Source organism: Pseudophryne corroboree, chromosome 4 (assembly GCF_028390025.1).
Source record: "Pseudophryne corroboree isolate aPseCor3 chromosome 4, aPseCor3.hap2, whole genome shotgun sequence".
Taxonomy (NCBI): domain Eukaryota; kingdom Metazoa; phylum Chordata; class Amphibia; order Anura; family Myobatrachidae; genus Pseudophryne; species Pseudophryne corroboree.
This window is the reverse complement of record NC_086447.1, coordinates 290,933,041-290,960,930: the sequence shown is the minus strand read 5'-3', so window position 1 is coordinate 290,960,930 and position 27,890 is coordinate 290,933,041. Positions and strand designations below refer to the sequence as shown.

Here is a 27,890-nt window from a genome sequence, read left to right as displayed (position 1 = left end):
ATTTACTGCATCCGCAGCCTAATGTACCCGTTTTTGCCAGACCAGAGGTTTATTGCTGCCCAGGGCGCCCCCCCTGCGCCCTGCACCCATCAGTGCCCGTTCTGTGTGTGTAGCGTGTGGGAGCAATGGCGCGAAGTGTTACCGCTGCGCGCTTACCTCAGTGAAGATCTGAAGTCTTCTGCTGCCTTGAAGTCTTCTTTTCTTCTTATACTCACCCTTCTTCTATGTTCCGGCTCTGCGAGGAGGACGGCGGCGCGGCTCTGGGACGAACGGCGGGGTGAGACCTGCGTTCCAACTCCCTCTGGAGCTAATGGTGTCCAGTAGCCTAAGAAGCAGAGCCTATCATTTAAGTAGGTCTGCTTCTCTCTACTCAGTCCCACGATGCAGGGAGCCTGTTGCCAGCAGTGCTCCCTGAAAATAAAAAACCTAACAAAATTATTTTTCAGAGAAACTCTGGAGAGCTCCTCTGTAATGCACCCTATCTCCTCTGGGCACAAAATCTAACTGAGGTCTGGAGGAGGGGCATAGAGGGAGGAGCCAGTGCACACCCATACTAAAAGTTCTTTATAGTGCCCAAGTCTCCTGCGGAGCCCGTCTATACCTCATGGTCCTTACGGAGTCCCCAGCATCCTCTAGGACGTAAGAGAAATCAGGTATGGTGACTTACAGGACAAAGCACCCAAATCCGACACCCGTCTGGCAAAGGCAATAGCCAGCAGAAACAACACCTTAAGAGAAAGCCACTTAAGGTCTGCCGATTCAGGAGGCTCAAACGGAGACCCTTGCAATGCCTCCAGAACCACCGACAAATCCCAAGGAGCCACAGGCAGGATGTAAGTAGGTTGAATCTGCAACACACACTGAGTAAATGTATGAACATCAGGTAAAGTTGCAATTTTTCTCTGGAACCAAACTGACAAGGTAGAAATATGAACCTTGATGGAGGCCAGACGAAGGCCCAAGTCCAGGCCCTGTTGTAGAAAGGCCAAAAGTTTGGCCGTACTAAACTTGTAAGCGTTATGATTGTTAGATGCGCACCAAGCAAAGTAAGAATTCCAGACCCTATGATAAATCCGAGCAGAAGTCAGTTTCCCAGCCTTAAACATGGTTTGAATGACCGCCTCAGAAAATCCTTTGGCCCTTAAAACGGAAGCTTCAAGAGCCACGCCTTCAAAGCCAATCGGGCTAAATCCTGATATACACAGGGGCCCTGAACGAGGAGATCTGGGCACTGCGGAAGCAGAAGGGGACGCTCTATCGAGAGACCCTAAAGGTCTGAGAACCAGTGCCGTCTGGGCCACACTGGAGCGATCAGAAGTAGGATTCCTCCTTCTTGCTTGAACATCCTTATTACTCTGGGCAGGAGTGAAACCGGAAGGAACACATATGGCAGCCGAAAGTTCCATTGAATTGCCAGTGCGTCCACGAACGCTGCTTGAGGATCCCTTGTCCTTGCTCCGAAGACCGGAACCTGGGATTGTGTCGACATGCCATCAGGTCCACATAATGAAGGCCCCACTTGTCCACGAGGAGTTGAAACACTTCTGGATGGAGGCTCCACTCTCCGGCGTGTACGTGCTAATGACTGAGAAAGTCCGCTTCCCAGTTTAGGACGCCCGGAATGAACACTGCCGATATGGCTGGCAGATGGCATTCCACCCACTGAAGAATCCGTGATACTTCCCTCAATGCCATGCGGCTTTGAGTGCTGCCTTGGTGATTGATGTACGCCACTGTGGCGGCGTTGTCCGACTGTACTTGAACAGGTCTGTTTTGTATTAAATGCTGGGCCAAGTTCAATGAGTTGAACACCGCCCGCAGTTCCAGAATGTTTATCGGGAGGATAGACTTCTCCTTGGTCCAGCGACCCTGAAGAGAGTGTTGCTGTAACAACCTCTCAGACTGGCATCAGTCATCAGAAGGACCCAGTTGGAGATCCAGAAGGGACGACCCCTGCTCAATCGTTGGTCCTGAAGCCACCAGCTCAGTGACAGACGGACCTCTGGAGACAAGGAGATCATTTGAGACTTGATCCGGTGAGGCACGCCGTCCCACTTGGCAAGAATCAGCTTCTGCAGAGGGTGGGAATGGAATTCAGCGTACTCCAACATGTCGAAAGCCGACACCATGATACCTAGCACTTGCATTGCCGAATGTATCGACACTTGCGGACGAGATAGGAAGCATTGAATCCTGTCCTGAAGCTTCAGGACTTTCTCCTGAGACAAGAACAAATGCTGGTTGTCAGTGTCCAACAACACCCCCAGGTGCACCATGCTCTGAGCAGGGACCAGGGAAGATTTCTTACAGTTGATGAGCCACCCATGGGCTTGCAGAAACTGGAAAGTCAGATCCAGATGGCGTAGGAGAATTTCTGGGGAATTTGCCAGGATTAACAAGTCGTCCAGGTACGGTAGGATCCTGACCCCTTGACAGAGGAGTACATAACCGCCATGACCTTGGTGAAGATTCGCGGAGCCGTGGTCAAACCAAAAGGTAACGCCCAAAATTGGTAATGGAGGTTGCCAACCGCAAACCTCACCCAGGTTCCAAGGCCAGAACAATAGAGCGAAAAGTCTCCATACGAAACTTGGAGACCCTCACAAATTTGTTCAAGGACTTGAGGTTGAGAATGGGCCGGGATGACCTATTCGGTTTCAGGACTAGGAACAGCGGTGAAAGTACCCCTTGCCTCTCTGAGCCAGAGGCACCTGTACTACCACTCCTGTGTCCAGGAGGGACTGTACCACCGAATGAAGAGTTTTTGCCATCACCTGATCCAAAAGGACGTCTGTCAGGCAAAATCGATGAGGGGGACGATTCTTGAAGGATACGGTGTAAACTCGAGTGATGACTTCCCGTACCCAGGCATCGGAAGTGGTCCTCAACCATTCCTGGGTACACCCTAGAAGTCGGCCCCCCACCCTGGGATCCCCCAGAGGGAGGCCCGCCCCGTCATGCGGCAAGCTTTTCAGTTTTGGAAGCAGGCTGACGGGCAGCCCAGGCCCGTTTCGGTTTGGGCTTATTGGGTTCGGAAGTGCGAACCTTTTTCGGGTACGCCTGACCTTTTGCTTTCCCTGATGGACGAAAGGAGCGAAATGGAGTACTCTTAGCTTTCGGCACCCAAGGAGCAGTACTAGGTAGACATGCTGTTTTAACAGAAGCTAAGTCAGCCACTATCTTGTTGAGGTCTTCTCCGAAAAGAATGTCTCCCTTAAAAGGGAGTACCTCCAGGGTTTAGAGTCCAGATCCACAGACCAGGACCGTAACCAGAGAATCCGGCAAGCCAAAATGGACGTACAGTACTACTACTGTACGTCCATTTTGGCTTGCCGGATTCTCTGGTTACGGTCCTGGTAGACCGTAACCAGAGAACCTTGGCCGCCAGAATACCGGCATCAGAAGCTGCCTCATTAATGTAATGAGAAGCTGTGACAATATAAGACACACATTGTCTAGCATGATCAGAAGCGCTGGAAGGCAACTCCGCCTCCAGCTCCTGAGCCCACGCTTCAACAGCCTCTGCAGCCAATGTCGCTGCAATGGTGGGCCTATGCGCAGCACCAGTTAGGGTGTAAATTGCCTTTAAACAACCCTCCACACGCTTATCCGTCGGTTCTTTCAGAGACGTGACGGCAATTACCGGTAGAGCTGAGGATACCACCAGCCGCGCCACCTGCGAATCCACTGACGGGGGTGTTTCCCAATTTTTACTTAGCTCCGCAGCTAGCCTTTTTTTTTTTTTTAAAGCTTCTTCTCAGGGCTGCTGGAGCAGCCCCCCTTTCGTATGCCTGCTTACTGCATGGCACCAACTACAAAACTGAGCTCCTGTGCACGGAGGCGGGGTTATAGAGGAGGCGGCGCTATGCATTCTGGGAACAGTCAAAGCTTTGAGCCTTTTGGTGCCTTGGATCAAGATCCTACTCTACACCCCAAAGTCATTCCCTGTGGAGCCCAGTGTACCCCGCAGCAGAAAGAAGTGCTTTGAATATGTTTTGGAGTAAGGAAACTAGTGAGACTGAATGTGGTCTTATAATGAAGAATGGGTTTGATTTATAGTTGTAGGCAAATGCATTTACAGATGTGATTTCACCCGCTGCGCAATTGTGAAAATATGCTAATGAGTCAGGTGCATCTGTTACATAGAGATAGCCAGTGCCAGCATCTCACATCCACAGCTTACATAAAAAGCGGAAACATCGGATGCACATTGGTCCAACATCAAACATCTGAGTAAAAGTTTATGCTGTCTCAGACACAGTAGCTCTCCCAAAATGCTGAGGGGTCTTCAGCTGTGACTGAATTCCCAGTGGCTGATCTTGGCTCACCCAAAAAGCTCTCGACACGCCTGCATTTTCCTAGACACCCCCGTTACCTTCCCCAAACGCTGAATACCTGTCATTCACTTTGCGAATAAATCCTCTGTGCATGAGCTACAGCAAATCAATCGATGCGTGTGCCCGGCACAGATATAAAGCAGTGGTAAAAAAATCACTCCACTTGAGTAGTATGCAACATCGACAGTGCATACTACTCAATCAGGCCAGCATATATAGTAAGGGGGTATCCTATCAGTGGCTTTCATTTTTCTAGCAAAAAAAAAAAGTGCTTTTTGCACAATTGTTGCCCAACGGTCATTTATCAGGCTATCCAATTATAGCCTGTTTTTCTGCGAGAAAAATTATCCTTTTTCACACAAACACACATAGGATCCACAAATAGCTGTGGACCGAAGTGTTTCCGCTGTAATGATTTAAGTGCTTACTTATCAGGAATTTGGTCTTGTCTGTCCCCTATAAGTGCCAGCAACAGGGCTAATAGGATAGCACCAGGCGAGACAATTAGCTGCAGTAAATTAAAGCGTATAATTGAAAATCAACCTTAGTGTACATAGAGATTCAATGGGAGAATACACTAATAAAGTGAAGCCCAGATTTGGGATCGCTTCTCTCCATCATACTTTTAAAACCACAGCTGTAGAATCTTCACAAATCTGATCCTCAACGCCCCACACAATGCCCATATAATCTGAGCTCTTGGCCACTGCATATAACATTTGTCATCAAATGTTAAGCACTAGTATATTACGTATATTTCATCTTATTTTAGGTTTAACTTAACAAATTGTCATACCCTTTGAAGCTGCGTAGAAGGACCTTGGGGTGTCAGTTTGATAAATTGTGACTTCGGGCCCAATTCAGAGATTTACACAAACCAATGGTTTTCTCAATCTGCATGCGCTGGACCCATCCGGCGGCAGAACTGGTCCTATGTCGTCAGACAATTTGCCCCCCTAAGCCACAGTGTGGCTTGGCGGCGGGGAGGGGGAGTTTCCCAAAACAGAGGAGTGTCGCGGCTAATGTGTGTTCTTCTGATGTAGATTTACTGGCCTCTGCAGAGAACTTCCCAGCCATCCTGACTGACTCAGATGGCTAATGTTCATGCAGAGTGGTCTGATGCTGCATCTTCAGACACTTCAGCGGATCACACAAGTGTGCAGGAGGCATGTGGAATCTCCTGCAGCATTAAGCTAGGTACACACTATACAATTATCTGGCAGATAATCTGCCAGATCTAGCTGGTTGGAATGAAAATTTGGTAATGGATGAGAGCAAATTACAATCTATCATTTGTTCCCAAAAACTGCAAAACTGTCAAAAACAGTCGTTCATCCAAATTGGTTAAATTTGTGTTTAACCAATTTGTATGAACAACAGGTTTTGTTCGTTTTCCAGTGTTTGGGAACAAATGATAGACTGTAATTTGCTCTCATCCATTACCAGATTTTCACTCCAACCTGCAAGATCTGGCAGATTATCTGACAGATAATTGTATAGTGTGTACCTAGCTTTAGCATATTTAAGCACAGCAGCTGCGTCCCTCTCTGAAGCACCCCCTTGACAATGATTTCACTTACCATAGTAAAAATCTCCTTTTTGGTACATCATTGGGATCTGTACTTCGCTCTCATCGTCTTTAGTAAAAGAAAATGTTCTGGTGTTCTCAGGTCTGAACTGTGATTTCCAGTTACCCTTAAAATAGATGGCATTGACCAGAACTAGCTTTGTTAGCTCTGTGAAGTCTTCAGATGACAAAAGATTGTGAATACGATCTGTTGGATAATAAACAGTAAATTGCACAGCTATGTTAGGGACAGAAGAAACAAAAGAGCAAGAACATAATATAAATGTAAAAAAAACCTGATGCAATAAGCATAAGCAGTGTGTCAGTGGTGAGAGTGTATTGCTAGTCACTAACTTTTCCTCTGTCGCTCAAGATTATAAGGTCACTTCAACAAGGTCAGCAAAAGCGGACACTGGGATGAAACATAGGTCGTACAGAGTAATAGTTACACAGTTGTATATCGTTTATATCTGACCACTGGACATAAGAGGACAAATGTAATAGAGTGAGAGTTTCAGAAAATGAGAGATTTGGTAAGGTTTTCATTTTTTTTTTTAAAAGTGGCAATCATTTACACTGCAAAACCAGGTTGATCTTGCTGTGTAAATGATTGCCACTTTAAAAAAAACTGCAAAACCTTACCAAATCTCTCACTTTTTGAAACTCTCACTCTATTACATTTGGCCCAAGGTTTATGTTAATTGTTTCTAAATGGCATCAGCAAATATGGCCTAATGGAAAACGAGCAATAGTCCCAGAAATATTAATGTGAAAATAGAATAGAAAAAAACCAGCATATTCTTAAGAACTACATATCTCCATACTCTCCACAAAGCTTTAAACTGGCTGTCAAGACCCACTTCTTCATCAAACCCAGCCATCTCTCATCCTAACCCTCTTCCCATCTGTGTCACCCCTGTCTGCCCTCTCCCATTTAGAGTGTAAGATCTCACGAGCAGGGCCCTCTCCCCTCATGTGATTTTCCTTCTCTTACCCAGACTATCTTCTACTCCATACTTCCTTCGACGGCACCTAACTATCGGATCTGCCATCCTGATACTTATTTTAGGGAGGGGAATTTAATTTTTTATTTGAGCTCGATCTCCCGTCTAAAGTGACAGGAGATAGTGTGGCGATATTCAATTGTCCCCACTTATCTCACTGATCACATCCTTTAGAGTCAGGTTTAGATGCGCAAAGCACCTAAACCTGACTTAACTAATGGGCGCGAGCGTGAAAAGTTCCGTTTGGGCCCCCAAATGGGTCTCTTTTCATGCTTTTCAGCTGGCTACCCCCGGGGGTAGCGAGCTGAAATTAACTTCACGTGCCTGTCGAGAGCAACTTTTCATTAGCTACCAGTGGGCACTCGCCGGTGCAGGGACCCGCGATAACATTTGAATTCCCCCCTTAGTGTCATGTCCCCTGATGCAGAAATGTTTATATATCATGTACTAGTCCTACATTGTCTTGTACTATAAGTCCTTGTTTCTTGTTTTGCTCATTTGTTTATGTACTTTGTTAGGCGCTATAGAAATACATGACAATAATAATAAGATTTTACTTACCGATAAATCTATTTCTCGTAGTCCGTAGTGGATGCTGGGGACTCCGTCAGGACCATGGGGAATAGCGGCTCCGCAGGAGACAGGGCACAAAAGCAAGCTTTTAGGATCACATGGTGTGTACTGGCTCCTCCCCCTATGACCCTCCTCCAAGCCTCAGTTAGGTACTGTGCCCGGACGAGCGTACACAATAAGGAAGGATCTTGAATCCCGGGTAAGACCCAAACCAGCCACACCAATCACACCGTACAACTTGTGATCTGAACCCAGTTAACAGTATGATAACAATGAAGTAGCCTCTAAAAAAGATGGCTCACAACAATAATAACCCGATTTTTGTAACAATAACTATGTACAAGTAATGCAGACAATCCGCACTTGGGATGGGCGCCCAGCATCCACTACGGACTACGAGAAATAGATTTATCGGTAAGTAAAATCTTATTTTCTCTAACGTCCTAGTGGATGCTGGGGACTCCGTCAGGACCATGGGGATTATACCAAAGCTCCCAAACGGGCGGGAGAGTGCGGGTGACTCTGCAGCACCGAATGAGAGAACTCCAGGTCCTCCTCAGCCAGGGTATCAAATTTGTAGAATTTTACAAACGTGTTCCCCCCTGACCACGTAGCTGCTCGGCAAAATTTTAAAGCCGAGACCCCCTCGGGCATCCGCCCAAGATGAGCCCACCTTCCTTGTGGAATGGGCATTGACAGATTTTGGCTGTGGCAGGCCTGCCACAGACTGTGCAAGCTGAATTGTACTACAAATCCAACGAGCAATAGTCTGCTTAGAAGCAGGAGCACCCATCTTTTGGGGTGCATACAATATAAACAGCAAGTCAGACTTTCTGACTCCAGCCGTCCTGGAAATATATATATATATATATATATATATCTATTTTTAGGGCCCCGACAACGTCTAGCAACTTGGAGTCCTCCAAGTCCCTAGTAGCCGCAGGCACCACAATATGTTGTTTCAGGCGAAACGCTGACACCACCTTAGGAAGAAACTGGGGACGAGTCCGCAGTTCTGCCCTGTCCGAATGGAAAAACAAATATGAGCTTTTTTTTTTTTTAAGACAAAGCCCCCAATTCTGACAATCGCCTGGCCGAGGCCAGGGCCACAACATGGTCCCTTTCCATGTGAGATATTTCAAATCCACAGATTTGATCGGTTCAAACCAATATGATTTGAGGAATCCCAACACTACGTTGAGATCCCACGGTGCCACTGGAGGCACACAAGGGGCTGTATATGCAATACTCCCTTGACAATAGTCTGGACTTCAGGAATTGAAGCCAATTTTTTCTGGAAGAAAATCTACAGGGCCGAAACTTGAACCTTAATGGACCCCAATTTGAGGCTCATAGACACTCCTGTTTTCAGGAAGTGCAGAAATCGACCTAGTTGAAATTTTTTTCGTGGGGCCTTCCTGGCCTCACCCACGCAATATATTTTCACCACATGTGGTGATAACGTTGTGCGGTCACCTTCTTCCTGGCTTTGACCAGGGTAGGTATGACCTCTTCCGGAATGCCTTTTCCCTTAGGATCCGGTGTTCAACCGCCATGCCGTCAAACGCAGTCGCGGTAAGTCTTGGAACAGACAAGGTCCCTGCTGGAGCAGGTCCTTTCTTAGAGGCAGATGCCACGGTTCCTCTTGGAACAGACATGGTTCTTGCTGAAAGCAAATCCCATCTTAGCTCCCGAGGCCATTAGTCCTCTGTGAGCATCTCTTGAAGTTCCGGGTACCAAGTCCCTCTTGGCCAATCCGGAGCCACGAGTATAGTTCTTACTCCTCTACGTCTTATAATTCTCAATACCTTGGATATGAGAAGCAGAAGAGGGAACACATACACCGACTGTTACACCCACGGTGTTACCAGGACGTCCACAGCTATCGCCTGAAGGTCTCGTGACCTGGCGCAATACCTGTCCCGTTTTTTGTTCGGGCGGGACGCCATCATTTCCACCTTTGGTCTTTCCCAACGGTTCACAATCATGCGGAAAACTTCCCGATGAAGTTCCCACTCTCCCGGGTGGAGGTCGTGCCTGCTGAGGAAGTCTGCTTCCCAGTCGTCCACTCCCGGAATGAACACTGCTGACAGTGCTATCACATGATTTTCCGTCTAGCGAAAAATCCTTGCAGTTTTGACCACTGCCCTCCTGCTTCTTGTGCCGCCCTATCTGTTTACGTGGGCGACTGCCGTGATGTTATCCCACTGGATCAATACCGGCTGACCTTGAAGCAGAGGCCTTGCTAAGCTTATAGCATTACAAATTTGCTCTTAGCTCCAGTATATTTATGTGGAGAGAATTCTCCAGACTTGATCACACTCCCTGGAAATTTTTTTTTTTTTCATTTTTTTTCCCTGTGTGACTGCTCCCCAGCCTCTCAGGCTGGCCTCCGTGGTTACCAGCATCCAATCCTGAATGCCGAATCTGCGGCCCTCTAGAAGATGAGCACTCTGTAATCACCACAGGAGAGACACCCTTGTCCTTGGATATAGGGTTATCCGCTGATGCATCTGAAGATGCGATCCGGACCATTTGTCCAGCAGATCCCACTGAAGAGTTCTTGCGTGAAATCTGCCGAATGGAAGCGCTTCGTAATAAGCCACCATTTTTTACCAGGACTCTTGTGCAATGATGCACTGACACTTTTCCTGGTTTTAGGAGGATCCCGATTAGCTCGGATAACTCCCTGGCTTTCTCCTCTGGGAGAAACACCCTTTTCCTGGACTGTGTCCAGAATCATCCCTAGGACCAGCAGACGTGTCGTCGGAACAACTGCGGTTTTGGAATATTTAGAATCCACCCGTGCTGTCGTAGAACTACTTGAGATAGTGCTACTCCGACCTCCAACTGTTCTCTGGACCTTGTTCTTATCAGGAGGTCGTCCATTTTCTTTGAAGACGAATCCTCATTTCGGTCATTACCTTGGTAAAGACCCGGGGTGCCTTGGGCACTCCAACGGCATCGTCTGAAACTGATAGTGACAGTTCTGTACCACGAACCTGAGGTACCCTTGGTGAGAAAAGCAAATTTTGGGACATGGAGGTAAGCATCCCTGATGTCCCGGGACACCATATAGTCCCCTTGTTCCCAGTTCGCTATCACTGCTCTGAGTGACTCCATCTGGATTTGAACCCTTGTAAGTGTTCAAATTTTTCAGATTTAGAATCGGTCTCACCTAGCCTTCTGGCTTCAGTACCACCCTATAGTGTGGAACAATACCCCTTTCCTTGTTGTAGGAGGGGTAATTTTATTATCACCTGCTGGGAATACAGCTTGTGAATTGTTTTCAATACTGCCTCCCTGTCGGAGGGGGACATTGGTACAGCAGACTACAGGAACCTGCGAGGGGGGAAACGCCTCGACATTCCAATCTGTGCCCCTTTGATACTACTTGTAGGATCCAGGGGTCCTGTACGGTCCCAGCGTCATGCTGAGAACTTAGTAGAAGCGGTGGAGGGCTTCTGTTACTGGGAATGGACTGCCTGCTGCAGTCTTCTTCCCTTTCCTCTATCCCTGGGCAGATATCTTATAGGGACGAAAAGACTGAGGCTGAAAAGACGGTGTCTTTTTCTGCAGAGATGTGACTTAGGGTAAAAAACAGTGGATCTTCCAGCAGTTGCCGTGGCCACCAGGTCCCATGGACCGACCCCAAATAACTCCTCCCCTTTTATACGGCAATACATCTTTGTGCCGTTTGGAATCTGCATCCCCTGACCACTGTCGTGTCCATAAACATCTTCTTGCAGATATGGACATCGCATTTACTCTTGATGCCAGAGTGCAAATATCCCTCTGCGCATCTCGTATATATAGAAATGCATCCTTTAAATGCTCTATAGTCAATAAAATACTGTCCCTGTCAAGGGTATCAATATTTTTAGTCAGGGAATCCGACCAAGCCACCTCAGCTCTGCACATCCAGGCTGAGGCGATCGCTGGTCACAGTATAACACCAGCATGTGTGTGTATACTTTTTAGGATATTTTTCTGATAAGCATGTGAGCGCCTTATCCACCCTGAGGGGTGTTTCCCAATGCGCCTTAACTTCTGGCGGGAAAGGGTATACCGCCAATAATTTTCTATCGGGGGAAACCCACGCATCATCACACACTTCATTTAATTTATCTGATTCAGGAAAAACTACAGGTAGTTTTTTCACCTCACACATAATACCCTTCTTTGTGGTACTTGGAGTATCAGAAATATGTAACACCTCCTTCATTGCCCTTAACGTGTGGCCCTAAAGGAAAATACGTTTGTTTCTTCACCGTCGACACTGAAATCAGTGTCCGTGTCTGGGTCTATGTCGACCGACTGAGGTAAATGGGCGTTTTTACAAGCCCCTGACGGTGTCTGAGACGCCTGGACCGGTACTAATTTGTTCGCCGGCCGTCTCATGTCGTCAACCCACTTGCAGCGTGTTGACATTATCACGTAATTCCATAAGTAAGCCATCCATTCCGGTGTCGACTCCCTAGAGAGTGACATCACCATTACAGGCAATTTGCTCCGCCTCCTCACCAACATTTTCCTCATACATGTCGACACACACGTACCGACATACAGCACACACATAGGGAATGCTCTGATAGAGGACAGGACCCACTAGCCCTTTGGGGAGACAGAGGGAGAGTTTGCCAGCACACACCAAAATGCTATAATTATACAGGGACAACCCTTATATAAGTGTTCCTCCCATATAGCATTTAATATATATGTATATCGCCAAATCAGTGCCCCCCCTCTCTGTTTTAACCCTGTTTCTGTAGTGCAGTGCAGGGGAGAGCCTGGGAGCCTTCCCCTCAGCCTTTCTGTGAGGGAAAATGGCGCTGTGTGCTGAGGAGAATAGGCCCCGCCCCCTTTTCGGCGGGCTTCTTCTCCGGAGATTGTGAAGTCTGGCAGGGGTTAAATACATCCATATAGCCTCAAGGGCTATATGTGATGTATTTTTCGCCATACAGGTATTCTACATTGCTGCCAGGGCGCCCCCCCCCCCCGCGCCCTGCACCCTCCGTGATCGCTGTGGGAAGTGTGCTGACAGACAATGGCGCACAGCTGCAGTGCTGTGCACTACCTGAGGAAGACTGAAAAGTCTTCTGCCGCCTGGTTCCGGACCTCTTCAATCTTCAGCATCTGCAAGGGGGTCGGCGGCGCGGCTCCGGGACGAACCCCAGGGCGAGACCTGTGTTCCGACTCCCTCTGAAGCTAATGGTGTCCAGTAGCCTAAGAATCCAATCCATCCTGCACGCAGGTGAGTTGAAATTCTCTCCCCTAAGTCCCTCGATGCAGTGAGCCTGTTGCCAGCAGGACTCACTGAAAATAAAGAACCTAAAAACTTTTTCTAAGCAACTCTTTAAGAGAGCCACCTAGATTGCACCCTTCTCGGACGGGCACAAAAACCTAACTGAGGCTTGGAGGAGGGTCATAGGGGGAGGAGCCAGTACACACCATGTGATCCTAAAAGCTTGCTTTTGTGCCCTGTCTCCTGCGGAGCCGCTATTCCCCATGGTCCTGACGGAGTCCCCAGCATCCACTAGGACGTTAGAGAAAATAATAATAATCATACTGCCCCACTCGATTACTGCGATCTGTAGATGAAGGACTTCTAGCAGTACCTAGAATCTCCCGTAATTCATCTGAGGGTCGAGCTTTTAGTCATGCGGCTCCGACTCTATGGAACTCACTTCCCCGCACATTGATGGATACTAGAGTGGAGACCTCTCAAACACAGACTCAAGACTTTCCTGTTTACTCAGCATTTCCATAATGCCCCTTAGAATCTCCATACTCGCTGCATTTTCTGAAAAGCTTTTTTGTACGTCATTGCTTCTGTACTACATTATGTTCATTATGTCTATTAAGCACCTTGAGTCCTATTGGCGAAAGAGCACTATATTAATAAAAATAAGAATTTACTTACCGATAATTCTATTTCTCGGAGTCCGTAGTGGATGCTGGGGTTCCTGAAAGGACCATGGGGAATAGCGGCTCCGCAGGAGACAGGGCACAAAAGTAAAGCTTTCCGATCAGGTGGTGTGCACTGGCTCCTCCCCCTATGACCCTCCTGCAAGCCAGTTAGGTACTGTGCCCGGACGAGCGTACACAATAAGGGAGGAATCTTGAATCCCGGGTAAGACTCATACCAGCCACACCAATCACACCGTACAACTTGTGATCTAAACCCAGTTAACAGTATGATAACAGCGGAGCCTCTGAAAGATGGCTCACAACAATAATAACCCGATTTTTGTAACTATGTACAAGTATTGCAGATAATCCGCACTTGGGATGGGCGCCCAGCATCCACTACGGACTCCGAGAAATAGAATTATCGGTAAGTAAATTCTTATTTTCTCTATCGTCCTAGTGGATGCTGGGGTTCCTGAAAGGACCATGGGGATTATACCAAAGCTCCCAAACGGGCGGGAGAGTGCGGATGACTCTGCAGCACCGAATGAGAGAACTCCAGGTCCTCCTTAGCCAGGGTATCAAATTTGTAGGATTTTACAAACGTGTTTGCCCCTGACTAAATAACCGCTCGGCAAAGTTGTAAAGCCGAGACCCCTCGGGCAGCCGCCCAAGATGAGCCCACCTTCCTTGTGGAATGGGCATTTACATATTTTGGCTGTGGCAGGCCTGCCACAGAATGTGCAAGCTGAATTGTATTACACATCCAACTAGCAATAGTCTGCTTAAAAGCAAGAGCACCCAGTTTGTTGGGTGCATACAGGATAACAGCAAGTCAGTTTTCCTGACTCCAGCCGTCCTGGAACCTATATTTTCAGGGCCCTGACAACATCTAGCAACTTGGAGTCCTCCAAGTCCCTAGTAGGTGCAAGGCACCACAATAAGCTGGTTCAGGTGAAACACTGACACCACCTTAGAGAGAGAACTGGGGACGAGTCCGCAGCTCTGCCCTGTCCGAATGGACAAACAAATATGGGCTTTTTTGAGAAAAAAACCACCAATTTGACACTCGCCTGGTCCAGGCCAGGGCCAAGAACATGGTCACTTTTCATGTGAGATGCTTCAAATCCACAGATTTGACTGGTTTTAAACCAATGTGATTTGAAGAATCCCAGAACTACGTTGAGATCCCACAGTGCCACTGGAGGCACAAAAGAGGGTTGTATATGCAATACTCCCTTGACAAAGTTCTGGACTTCAGGAACTGAAGCCAATTCTTTCTGGAAGAAAATTGACAGGGCCGAAATTTGAACCTTAATGAACCCCAATTTGAGGCCCATAGACACTCCTGTTTGCAGGAAATGCAGGAATCGACCGAGTTGAAATTTCTTTGTGGGGCCTTCCTGGCCTCACACCCGCAACATATTTTCGCCACATGTGGTGATAATGTTGTGCGGTCACCTCCTTTCTGGCTTTGACCAGGGTAGGAATGACCTCTTCCGGAATGCCTTTTTCCCTTAGGATCCGGCGTTCCACCGCCATGCCAACAAACGCAGCTGCGGTAAGTCTTGGAACAGACATGGTACTTGCTGAAGCAAGTCCCTTCTTAGCGGCAGAGGCCATAAGACCTCTGTAAACATCTCTTGAAGTTCCGGGTACCAAGTCCTTCTTGGCCAATCCGGAGCCATGAGTATAGTTCTTACTCCTCTACGTCTTATAATTCTCAGCACCTTAGGTATGAGAAGCAGAGGAGGGAACACATACACCGACTGGTACACCCACGGTGTTACCAGAACGTCCACAGCTATTGCCTGAGGGTCTCTTGACCTGGCGCAATACCTGTCCCGTTTTTTGTTCAGACGGGACGCCATCATGTCCACCTTTGGTATTTCCCAACGGTTTACAATCATGTGGAAAAAACTTCCCGATGAAGTTTCCACTCTCCCGGGTGGAGGTCGTGCCTGCTGAGGAAGTCTGCTTCCCAGTTTCCATTCCCGGGATGAAACACTGCTGACAGTGCTATCACATGATTTTCCGCCCAGCGAAAAGTCCTTGCAGTTTTTGCCATTGCCCTCCTGCTTCTTGTGTCGCCCTGTCTGTTTACGTGGGCGACTGCCGTGATGTTTTTCCCACTGGATCAATACCGGCTGACCTTGAAGCAGAGGTCTTGCTAAGCTTAGAGCATTATAAATTTACCCTTAGCTCCAGTATATTTATGTGGAGAAAAGTCTCCAGACTTGATCACACTCCCTGGAAATTTTTTCCTTGTGTGACTGCTCCCCAGCCTCTCGGGCTGGGCTCCGTGGTCACCAGCATCCAATCCTGAATGCCGAATCTGCGGCCCTCTAGAAGATGAGCACTCTATAACCACCACAGGAGAGACACCCTTGTCCTTGGATATAGGGTTATCCGCCGATGCATCTGAAGATGCGATCCGGACCATTTGTCCAGCAGATCCCACTGAAAAGTTCTTGCGTGAAATCTGCCGAATGGAATTGCTTCGTAGGAAGCCACCATTTTCTACCAGGACCCTTGTGCAATGATGCACTGTTTTTAGGAGGTTCCTGACTAGCTCGGATAACTCCCTGGCTTTCCCTTTCGGGAGAAACACCTTTTTCTGGACTGTGTCCAGAATCATCCCTAGGCACAGCAGACGTGTCGTCGGGATCAGCTGCGATTTTGGAATATTTAGAATCCACCCGTGCTGTTGTAGCAGTATCCGAGATAGTGCTACTCCTACCTCCAACTGTTCCCTGGACTATGCCCTTATCAGGAGATCGTCCAAGTAAGGGATAATTAAGACGCCTTTTCTTCGAAGAAGAATCATCATTTCGGCCATTACCTTAGTAAAGACCCGGGGTGCCGTGGACAATCCAAACGGCAGCGTCTGAAACTGATAGTGACAGTTCTGCACCACGAACCTGAGGTACCCTTAGTGAGAAGGGCAAATTTGGGACATAGAGGTAAGCATCCCTGATGTCCCGGGACACTATATAGTCCCTTTCTTCCTGTTCGTTATCACTGCTCTGAGTGACTCCATCTTGATTTGAACCTTTGTAAGTGTTCAAAAAAATTTTTTTTTTTTTTTTTTAAGATTTAGAATAAGTCTCACCTAGCCTTCTGGCTTCAGTACCACAATATAGTGTGGAATAATACCCCTTTTCTTGTAGTAGGAGGGGTAATTTAATTATCACCTGCTGGGAATACAGCTTGTGAATTTTTTCCCATACTGCCTCCTTGTCGGAGGGAGACCTTGGTAAAGCAGACTTCAGGAGCCTGCGAAGGGGAAACGTCTCGACATTCCAATCTGTACCCCTGGGATACTACTTGTAGGATCCAGGGGTCCTGTACGGTCTCAGCGCCATGCTGAGAACTTGTCAGAAGCGGTGGAACGCTTCTGTTCCTGGGAATGGGCTGCCTGCTGCAGTCTTCTTCCCTTTCCTCTATCCCTGGGCAGATATGATCTTATAGGGACGAAAGGACTGAGGCTGAAAAGACGGTGTCTTTTTCTGCAGAGATGTGACTTAGGGTAAAAACGGTGGATTTTCCAGCAGTTGCCGTGGCCACCAGGTCTGATGGACCGACCCCAAATAACTCCTCTTCCTTTATACGGCAATACACCTTTGTGCCGTTTGGAATCTGCATCACCTGACCCCTGTCGTGTCCATAACATCTTCTGGCAGTTATGGACATCGCATTTACTCTTGATGCCAGAGTGCAAATATCCCTCTGTGCATCTCGCATATATAGAAAAGCATCCTTTAAATGCTCTATAGTCAATAAAATACTGTCCCTGTCAAGGGTATCAATATTTTTAGTCAGGGAATCCGACCAAGCCACCCCAGCTCTGCACATCCAGGCTGAGGCGATCGCTGGTCGCAGTATAACACCAGTATGTGTGTATATACTTTTTATGATATTTTCCAGCCTCCTGTCAGCTGGTCCTTGAGGACGGCCCTATCTATAGACGGTACCGCCACTTGCTTTGATAAGCGTGTGAGCGCCTTATCCACCCTAAGGGGTGTTTCCCAACGCGCCCTAACTTCTGGCGGGAAAGGGTATACCGCCCATAATTTTCTATCGGGGGGAACCCACGCATCATCACACACTTTATTTAATTTATCTGATTCAGGAAAAACTATGGTAGTTTTTTCACATCCCACATAATACCCTCTTTTGTGGTACTTGTAGTATCAGAAATATGTAACACCTCCTTCATTGCCTTTAACGTGTGGCCCTAATAAGGAATACGTTTGTTTATTCACCGTCGACACTGGATTCAGTGTCCCTGTCTGTGTCTGTGTCGACCGACTAAAGTAAACGGGCGTTTTAAAACCCCTGACGGTGTTTTTGAGACGTCTGGACCGGTACTAATTGTTTGTCGGCCGTCTCATGTCGTCAACCGACCTTGCAGCGTGTTGACATTATCACATAATTCCCTAAATAAGCCATCCATTCCGGTGTCGACTCCCTAGAGAGTGACATCACCATTACAGGCAATTGCTCCGCCTCCTCACCAACATCGTCCTCCTACATGTCGACACACACGTACCGACACACAGCACACACACAGGGAATGCTCTGATAGAGGACAGGACCCACTAGCCCTTTGGAGAGACAGAGGGAGAGACAGAGGGAGAGTTTGCCAGCACACACCAAAAACGCTATAATTATATAGGGACAACCTTATATAAGTGTTTTCCCTTATAGCATCTTTTTTATATATTTCTAACGCCAAATTAGTGCCCCCCCTCTCTGTTTTAACCCTGTTTCTGTAGTGCAGTGCAGGGGAGAGCCTGGGAGCCTTCCCTCCAGCCTTTCTGTGAGGGAAAATGGCGCTGTGTGCTGAGGAGATAGGCCCCGCCCCTTTTTCGGCGGCCTCGTCTCCCGCTCTTAACGGATTCTGGCAGGGGTTAAATATCTCCATATAGCCTCCGGAGGCTATATGTGAGGTATTTTTAGCCAAAATAGGTTTTCATTTGCCTCCCAGGGCGCCCCCCTCCCAGCGCCCTGCACCCTCAGTGACTGCCGTGTGAAGTGTGCTGAGAGGAAAATGGCGCACAGCTGCAGTGCTGTGCGCTACCTTAAGAAGACTGAGGAGTCTTCTGCCGCCGATTCTGGACCTCTTCTTATTTCAGCATCTGCAAGGGGGCCGGCGGCAAGGCTCCGGTGACCATCCAGGCTGTACCTGTGATAGTCCCTCTGGAGCTGATGTCCAGTAGCCAAGAAGCCAATCCATCCTGCACGCAGGTGAGTTCACTTCTTCTCCCCTAAGTCCCTCGTTGCAGTGATCCTGTTGCCAGCAGGACTCACTGTAAAATAAAAAACCTAAGCTAAACTTTTCTAAGCAGCTCTTTAGGAGAGCCACCTAGATTGCACCCTTCTCGGCCGGGCACAAAAATCTAACTGGCTTGGAGGAGGGTCATAGGGGGAGGAGCCAGTGCACACCACCTGATCGGAAAGCTTTACTTTTGTGCCCTGTCTCCTGCGGAGCCGCTATTCCCCATGGTCCTTTCAGGAACCCCAGCATCCACTAGGACGATAGAGAAATTATTATTATCATCATATCATCATCTATGGATACTATCACCAATCACCTACATTTACTAAACCAATAACTATACTGCCCATCCATTTCATTCATAATCTTTGTCATTAGGACTATCAGCTAAAAGTAAATGGATTTAGAAACGGAAACTGGGCAAATTGTGAGAATTGGAATATAAAAAAATGAATTTATTACATACACCCCCTTCCTGCAGAAACAACATATTCAGGGGGGATTAGTTATACATACAGAAGCACTAACAGCTGAAATCTGTTATGGAATTTTTACCAATTACTTTACAGATGAAAAACCTCTGAAAACAGGACGAGGAATAGTACCCTGCAACGAATCCTTTGTTTCTTCTTTAGCCTGTTATGTAGCGCCAACAAACCATTTTACTATAAACAATGATCAGCATTAAACATTCATTTTGTTTGTTTTTTATTTCCCCTCTACAAGAAGCAAATTTTAACTTTTATCCCATATACCGCAGTGCTCCCGAGGAGAATTTATCCAAACTCGGCAGATTTCCTACCTTGTACAGTTTACTCAACGACCTGCACCACCATCTCACAACCTGTCAAGAACCTTTTCCACTGAGGGATCTATTTGAAATACATTTCCGTCAGGGTGTCAGATGAAGAGGTTAACCACTTCCTCACCAGTTACTTAACTACGTGACCAATTTGGCTGAGAGGATGGTAATCCTGCATGCCAGCTGCAATCCCTAGATATATTTATAAAACACTGTGCTTGTGGTATTACATCTGCTAGAGATAATGTCATTGATACATAACTGAAAAGGACTCTGAAGTAGCATAGTACATTTATGTACTTGAGAAAGTGTGTATATTCCTGCGCTACACTCTTTATGGATAGAAAGGATGATGGAGACAAGTAAGTAAAATAAAGGTTTCCTTTATTTCATAAAGGCAGAGCCGGATTAAGGGGGGTTACCCGGGGGTCAGTACCCCGGGCCCCCCTGTTTTAAGGGGCCCCCCGGCCGAAGCTCTGCACCGATCTACAGGTTGCCGGGGCAGGAGGGATCCACGTTGTGCATGCGGCTTCCTCCCCCCTCCTCTCGGGCAGCACGGTCAGGGACTGAGTCAAGCAATCTCCAGCCTTCGCTGCTGCCAGGAGAGATGCTGCTGGCGGCAGAGGCTGGAGATTGCTTGACTCAGTCCCCGACCGTGCCGCCCGAGAGGAGGGGGGAGGAAGCCGCATGCACAGCCGCACTCCTCCCCCGGCAGCGTGGATCCCTCATACCCCGGCAGCCTGGTGTCTTCTCTTCTCCCCCTGCTGCCTGCTTCCCGTTGCCTGTGACCGCGGGAGATGAGCAGCGGGGGGGGGGGGGGGTAACTGTGGGGGCTGGTGGTCCACTGGGGGGCCCTGCTGTCTTTGGTGCCCCGGGCCCCCGGAGGGCTTAATCCAGCCCTGCATAAAGGGATATAATAAGATTAAAAACCTACCGGACTACGAGAAAAAGATTTACCGGTAGGTTTAAAATCTTATTTTCTCTAACGTCCTAGAGGATGCTGGGACTCCGTAAGGACCATGGGGATTATACCAAAGCTCCCAAACGGGCGGGAGAGTGCGGATGACTCTGCAGCACAGATTGAGCAAACAGGAGGTCCTCCTCAGCCAGGGTATCAAACTTACAGAACTTTGCAATGGTGTTTGACCCCGAAGCAAGTAGCAGCTCGGCACAGCTGTAGTGCCGAGACCCCTCGGGCAGCCGCCCAAGACGAGCCCACCTTCCTAGTGGAATGGGCCTTATCCGATTTTGGTAACGGCAATCCTGCCGTAGAATGCGCCTGCTGAATCGTGTTACAGATCCAGCGAGCAATAGTCTGCTTTGAAGCTGGGCCGCCAACCTTGTTGGCTGCATACAGGACAAACAGTGCTTCTGTTTTTCTGATCCTAGCCGTTCTGGCCACGTAGATCTTCAAAGCCCTGACCACATCAAGGGACTAAGAATCCTCCAAGTCCCGTGTAGCCACAGGCACGACAATAGGTTGGTTCATATGAAAGGATGAGACCACCTTAGGTAGGAATTGAGGACGAGTCTGCAATTCCGCTCTATCCATATGGAAAACCAGATAGGGGCTTTTATGTGATAAAGCCGCCAATTCCGAAACTCGCCTAGCCGAAGCCAAGGCTAACATGACCACCTTCCAAGTGAGATATTTCAACTCCACTGTTTTAAGTGGTTCAAACCAATGTGACTTAAGAAACTTAACACCACGTTAAGTTCCCAAGGCGCCACCGGAGGCACAAAAGGAGGCTGAATATGCAGTACTCCCTTCACAAAAGTCTGTACTTCAGGCAGAGAGGCCAATTCCTTTTGAAAGAAAATGGATAAGGCCGAAATCTGAACTTTAATGGAGCCTAACTTTAGGTCCAAATTCACTCCAGTCTGTAGGAAGTGAAGAAAGCGGCCTAGATGGAATTCTTCCGTAGGAGCATTCCTGGCCTCGCACCAAGAAACATATTTTCGCCATATTCTGTGATAATGTTTAGATGTCACGTCCTTCCTAGCCTTTATTAGCATAGGAATGACCTCATCCGGAATACCTCCAGAGACGGTGATAATGTTTCGCCGTCACCTCCTTCCTAGCCCTTAGAGTAGGAATGACCTCATCCGGAATGCACTTTGCAGCTAGGATCCGGCGTTCAACCGCCATGCCGTCAAACGCAGCCGCTGTAAGTCTTGGAACAGAGAGGGACCCTGTTGCAACAGGTCCTGTCTTAGGGGAAGAGGCCACGGATCTTCTGTGAGCATTTCCTGCAGATCCGGATACCAGGTCCTTCGTGGCCAATCCGGAACAATGAGTATTGTTCTCACTCCTCTTTTTCTTATTATTCTAAACACCTTGGGTATGAGAGGAAGAGGAGGAAATACATAGACCGACTGGAACACCCATTGTGTGACTAGGGCGTCCACAGCTACCGCCTGAGGATCTCTTGACCTGGCGCAATACCTTTGTAGCTTTTTGTTGAGACGGGACGCCATCATGTCTATTTGGGGCAATCCCCACCGACTTGCAATCTGTGCGAAGACTTCCTGATGAAGTCCCCACTCTCCTGGTTGCAGGTCGTGTCTGCTGAGGAAGTCTGCTTCCCAGTTGTCCACTCCCGGAATGAACACTGCTGACAGTGCACTTACATGATTCTCCGCCCAGCAAAGAATTCTGGTGGCTTCCGCCATCGCCACTCTGCTCCTTGTGCCGCCTTGGCGGTTTACATGAGCTACTGCGGTGACGTTGTCCGACTGAATCAGCACTGGTCGGTCGCGAAGTAAGGTCTCCGCTTGACGTAGGGCGTTGTATATGGCCCTCAGTTCCAGGATGTTGATGTGAAGACAAGTCTTTTGACTTGACCAAAGGCCTTGGAAATTTCTTCCCTGTGTGACTGCTCCCCAATCTCGGGGGCTCGCGTCCGTGGTCACTAGGATCCAATCCTGAATACCGAACCTGCGGCCCTCTAGAAGGTGAGCACTCTACAGCCACCACAGGAGAGATACCCTGGCCCTGGGGGACAGGGTGATACGCTGATGCATGTGCAGATGTGACCCGGACCATTTGTCCAATAGGTCCCATTGGAAAGTCCTTGCATGGAACCTGCCGAAGGGAATGGCTTCGTATGTCGCCACCATTTTTCCCAGGACTTGAGTGCAATGATGCACTGACACTTGTTTCGGCTTCAACAGGTTCTTGACTAGAGTCATGAGTTCCTGCGCTTTTTCTACCGGAAGAAAAACCCTTTTCTGGTCTGTGTCCAGAATCATGCCCAAGAAGGACAGGCGAGTCGTAGGATTCAGCTGCGACTTTGGAATATTGAGAATCCAGCCGTGTCGCTGTAACACCTTCAGTGAAAGGGATACGCTGTTCTGCAACTTCTCCCTTGATCTAGCTTTTATGAGGAGATCGTCCAAGTACGGGATAATTGTGACACCCTGCTTTCGTAGGAGCACCATCATTTCCGCCATTACCCTGGTGAAAATCCTCGGGGCAGTGGAAAGCCCAAACGGCAATGTCTGAAATTGGTAATGACAATCCTGTATCGCAAATCTCAGGTACGCCTGATGAGGAGGATATATGGGAACATGCAGGTATGCATCCTTTATGTCCAGCGATACCATAAAATCCAGGCTGGCGATGACCGCTCTGAGCGATTCCATCTTGAACTTGAACCGTTTTAAGTAAAGATTCAGGGATTTTAAATTCAAAATGGGTCTGACCGAACCGTCCGGTTTCGGGACCACAAACAGGGTTGAGTAGTACCCCTTCCCTCTCTGAAGCAGGGGAACCTCGGCCACCACTTGTCGAAGACACAATTTTGAATCGCATGTAACAACTATCTCCCTTTCCAGGGAAGAATTTGGTAGCGCCAATTTGAAAAACCGGCGAGGAGGCACCTCTTCGAATTCCAGCTTGTATCCCTGGGAAACAATTTCCATTGCCCAGGGATCCACCTGTGATTGAACCCAGATGTGGCTGAAAAGTCAAAGACGTGCCCCCACTGGAGCGGACTCCCTCAGGGGAGCCCCAGCGTCATGCGGTGGCTTCTGCAGAGGCCGGGGAGGACTTCTGTTCCTGGGAACTAGCTGTGTTGTGCAGCTTTTTTCCTCTGCCCTTACCCCTGGCAAGAAAGGACGATCCACGTACTCTTTTGATTTTATTTGAACGAAAGGACTGCATTTGATAATGAGGCGCTTTCTTAGATTGTGAGGGAATATAAGGCAAAAAATTCGATTTACCGGCCGTAGTTGTGGAGATGAGGTCCGAGAGGCCCTCTCCAAACAATTCCTCACCCTTGTAAGGCAAAAACTCCATATGCCTCTTTGAGTCGGCATCCCCCGTCCACTGTCGGGTCCATAAGACTCGCCTAGCAGAAATGGACATAGCGTTTATTCTGGAACCCAGTAAACTAATGTCTCTTTGAGCATCCCTTATATATAAGACAGCATCTTTTATATGCCCTAGGATCATTAAAATGGTATCCTTATCAAGGGTCTCAATATCCGCTGATAAAGAATCTGTCCATGCTGCTACAGCACTACAAACCCAGGCCGACGCAATTGCCGGCCTGAGTAACGTACCAGAATGTGTGTAAATGGACTTCAAGGTAACCTCCTGCTTGCGGTCAGCAGGATCCTTGAGGGTAGCCGTATCTTGGGACGGTAACGCTATCTTTTTTGATAAGCGTGTCAAAGCTTTGTCTACCCTAGGGGAGGATTCCCACCGTATTCTGTCCTGTGACGGGAAAGGATACGCTGTTAGAATCCTTTTGGGAATCTGCAGTTTTTTGTCTGGAGTTTCCCACGCTTTTTCACATAACTCGTTCAGCTCATGTGAAGAGGGAAAAGTGACCTCAGGTTTCTTTCCCTTATACATGTGTACCCTCGTGTCAGGGACAGGGGGTTCCTCAGTAATATGCAAAACATCTTTAATTGCGATAATCATATATCGAATACATTTAGCCACCCTTGGCTGCAATTTTGCATCATCGTAGTCGACACTGGAGTCTGAATCCGTGTCGGCATCTGTGTCAACTATTTGGGATAGTGGGCGCTTCTGAGACCCCGAAGGTCCCGGCGACATTGGGACAGACATGGGTTGACTCCCTGACTGTACTCTAATCTTTTGTGCAATAAATTAACATTAGCACTTAAAACATTCCACATATCCATCCAGTCAGGTGTCGGCGCTGCCGACGGAGACCTAATATTCATACACTCCCCCTCCTCCTTAGGTGAGCCTTTAACCTCAGACATGTCGACACACGCGTACCAACACACCACACACACACAGGGAAGCTCTTTTCTGAAGACAGGTTCCCCACCAGGCCCTTTGGAGAGTTAGAGAGAGAGTATGCCAGCACACACCCCAGCGCTATATGACCCAGGAAAAATCACAGAATGTTTACCCAGTAGCGCTTTTGTATCATGTATATGCGCCAATTATGTGCCCCCCCCCCCCCCTTCCCCCTCTACTTTAAAACCCTCTTTCACCGTGTGTCAAGCAGGGGAGAGTCCGGGGAGCTTCCTCTCAGCGGTGCTGTGGAGAAAAAATGGCACTGGTGAGTGCTGAGGGAGAAGCCCCGCCCCCTCGGCGGGGGGCTTCTGTCCCGCTCAAATTTTCTAATAACATGGCGGCGGCTCTTTTTATACATGTACAGTGCCCAGCTGTACATGTATATATGTGTATTTGCCACAGGAGGTGTTTATTGCTGCCCAGGGCGCCCCCCCCCTGCGCCCTGCACCCTTACAGTGACCGAAGTGTGTGAGGTGAATGGGAGCAATGGCGCACCGCTTCACTGCTGTGCGTTACCTCTATGAAGATCAAGGTGTCTTCTGCCGCCTCTGAAGTCTTTTCCTCACATACTCACCCGGCTTCTTTCTTCCGGCTCTGCGAGGAGGACGGCGGCGCGGCTCTGGGACGGACGGCGAGGGTGAGACCTGCGTACCGATCCCTCTGGAGCTAATGGTGTCCAGTAGCCTAAGAAACAGAGCCCTGAAACTCAGAGAAGTGGGTCTGTTTCTCTCTCCTCAGTCCCTCGATGCAGGGAGTCTGTTGCCAGCAGTCTCCCTGAAAATAAAAACCTAACTAAAATACTTTCTTTTACAGGAAACTCAGGAGAGCTCCCTGAAAGCACCCAGTCTCCACTGGGCACAGTATCAAACTGAGGTCTGGAGGAGGGGCATAGAGGGAGGAGCCCGTGCACACCCAGATCCAAAGACTTTCTTAAAGTGCCCATGTCTCCTGCGGAGCCCGTCTATCCCCATGGTCCTTACGGAGTCCCAGCATCCTCTAGGACGTTAGAGAAAATATGGATTTAAAATATTGAAATAAAGACATAGACTGTGCATACTGACATATGGGGCTGCGGGTTCACAAACATCCCTCTGGGGCTGGGGAGGTCCTATTACCGGTAAATGCAGGTTAGAAAAAAACAATGTGCATCCTGATGAAGCCTGTGACAGGCGAAACGTGTTGATCGCCAATCTCATTGATCCCAAGCAGCAACGCAAAGCGCTTTAAGCGGTGTGCACCTGGAGTTCTGCCGGCAGACACCCCCCGCCTGACCTTAGAAGTAACACCAACAGCAGCTGGACGCCTAATCTGAGTTTACGGACCCAGAAGACCTGAATAAGCATAGAGGTAGGACCCAAATTACTCCTACTTTAAGGTCACACAGGATTTCTGTACCCCACGGTCCAGTACTGCATTGATATTAGGGGGAGATGTGAACACCCTCCACCCAGGACTCTTTTTCCAGTCCTGCACACCCAAAGACTGATAACACCAGTACTTTTTGTTCTTTTGGGAGGGGAAGTAAGTCGCAAAAGCGCCTTCACCCTGTCCGCAGCAAATCAGCAATACAGCATTTATTGTATGTTTAGTGTTATAGGTTTGTCTTGTTTTTATGTATGTGACACATTGTTTCTGTCTAACCTGCAATTACTGGTAACAGGACCTCCCACAGTCCCACAGGGACGTTTTTTAACCGCAGCCCCAAAGTCAGTATGCACAGTCTATACCTTTATTTCAATATTTTTAAATCAGTATTATATCCCTTTATGAAATAAAGGGTACCTTTATGTTACTTATTTGTCTCCATCATCCTTTCTATTCATAAAGAGGTTAGCACAGGAATACATACACCTTTCTCAAGTATCTTCTTAGTGGAGACCTGTAGTGTCCCGACCTTCCTTGCAGCAACCACATTTCTTTATCCCAACGCCAACCCTGTTTTCAGCTGAGCACCACCCCACCTTCCTACACCAACCAAACTACATTTATGTAGTACTTAAATAAATAAAAAGGGGTCTCAAGAATGAAAGAATAATAATGTTATAATTAGTGTTCATGCTAGTCTGTTTAGCAGGGTGCCGCACCCTGCCTGATTTTGAAGTGGCAAAATGCGCCTTGCCCTAATCATTGCCCCCTGCTAAAACAGCCTGCCAGTTGTCATCCCCACCCACAGGAAAATTTTGCATTTTCGATCAACACTGCGTAAATAGATGCTGTGTGCACAGCATCTATTCACATTGGGGGATGCCCAGTGGCTCCGTAAGTGCTGGGTACACCTCCAAGAGTGATGAATTGGGGACCAGTCACACCCCCTCCCCAGCTGGACACCCCCTACCCCCCTTTCAGGAGCACAGGAGTATTATAGAGAGATTATAAAAGAAGGCATTTACAAATATCTTTGAGGGTACCTAGGACTGAAGGGGCCAAATGGCATCATTAGTTGCTATGGCGATCGATACACCACTATCTTTTTATACAATGTATTTTTGCCTCTGCTGATCGCTATGTTAAACACATTTCATAACAGGACTGAGGAGTTATGTGACATTTAGACAAGGCCAAAAAGACACTGGCAGATGAAAAGAAAACATGCTTATCTTTCACAAAAATGTAATTTAAAACCCCCCCAAAAAACCTCTCAAAAAGAAACCAACATAATACATAACAAAATGATGCAACCTAACATTGACAACTGGAAATAAAAGCTACTGTAAATCTCTTAATTAAAAAAAAACACCCAAATACATAATAGAGTCTGATAACGTACTATTAGTGTGATTTTCCACCCACGAATTGATGTGATTTGCTACAATTGAACCTTGACTGAAGTCTACATTTTCTACTTCTGCCTTGAAGTATTTTTTCATTAACTGGATGAACTTGTCACTGATATGAAATCCATTCTGTAAATATAGGGAGTTTGCAATGCTGAGCACATAATGTCTTTCTTGGGCTGTCATCATGCTGGAAAGATCTTTTAACAGAGAAAATTCTTCACCTGTGGAGAGAAAAACATGTGAAACTATATTATAAGAAGGCATACAGCAACACTGGTAAATGACACCTTAGTGGCAAGCCTGAGATAGCCAAGATAAAGCATATTGGATGGGGTAGAAAGAACACAAATGAGCATAT

At 47.8% G+C, this 27,890-nt stretch overlaps 1 protein-coding gene across 3 annotated transcripts in view; it reads right to left on the bottom strand.

Moving 5' to 3' along the window:
* The window catches only part of SERPINI1 (serpin family I member 1), a 164,984-nt gene that overhangs the window by 40,025 nt on the left and 97,069 nt on the right, over window positions 1–27,890 (bottom strand). For all 3 annotated transcript variants that reach the window (XM_063916193.1, XM_063916194.1, XM_063916192.1), the window contains 2 exons: window positions 27,523–27,753; window positions 5,918–6,112 (listed from right to left, as the gene is read on the bottom strand). In XM_063916193.1, the coding sequence (XP_063772263.1) occupies window positions 5,918–6,112; window positions 27,523–27,753 (426 nt within the window). The remainder of the gene's footprint in view (window positions 1–5,917; window positions 6,113–27,522; window positions 27,754–27,890) is intronic.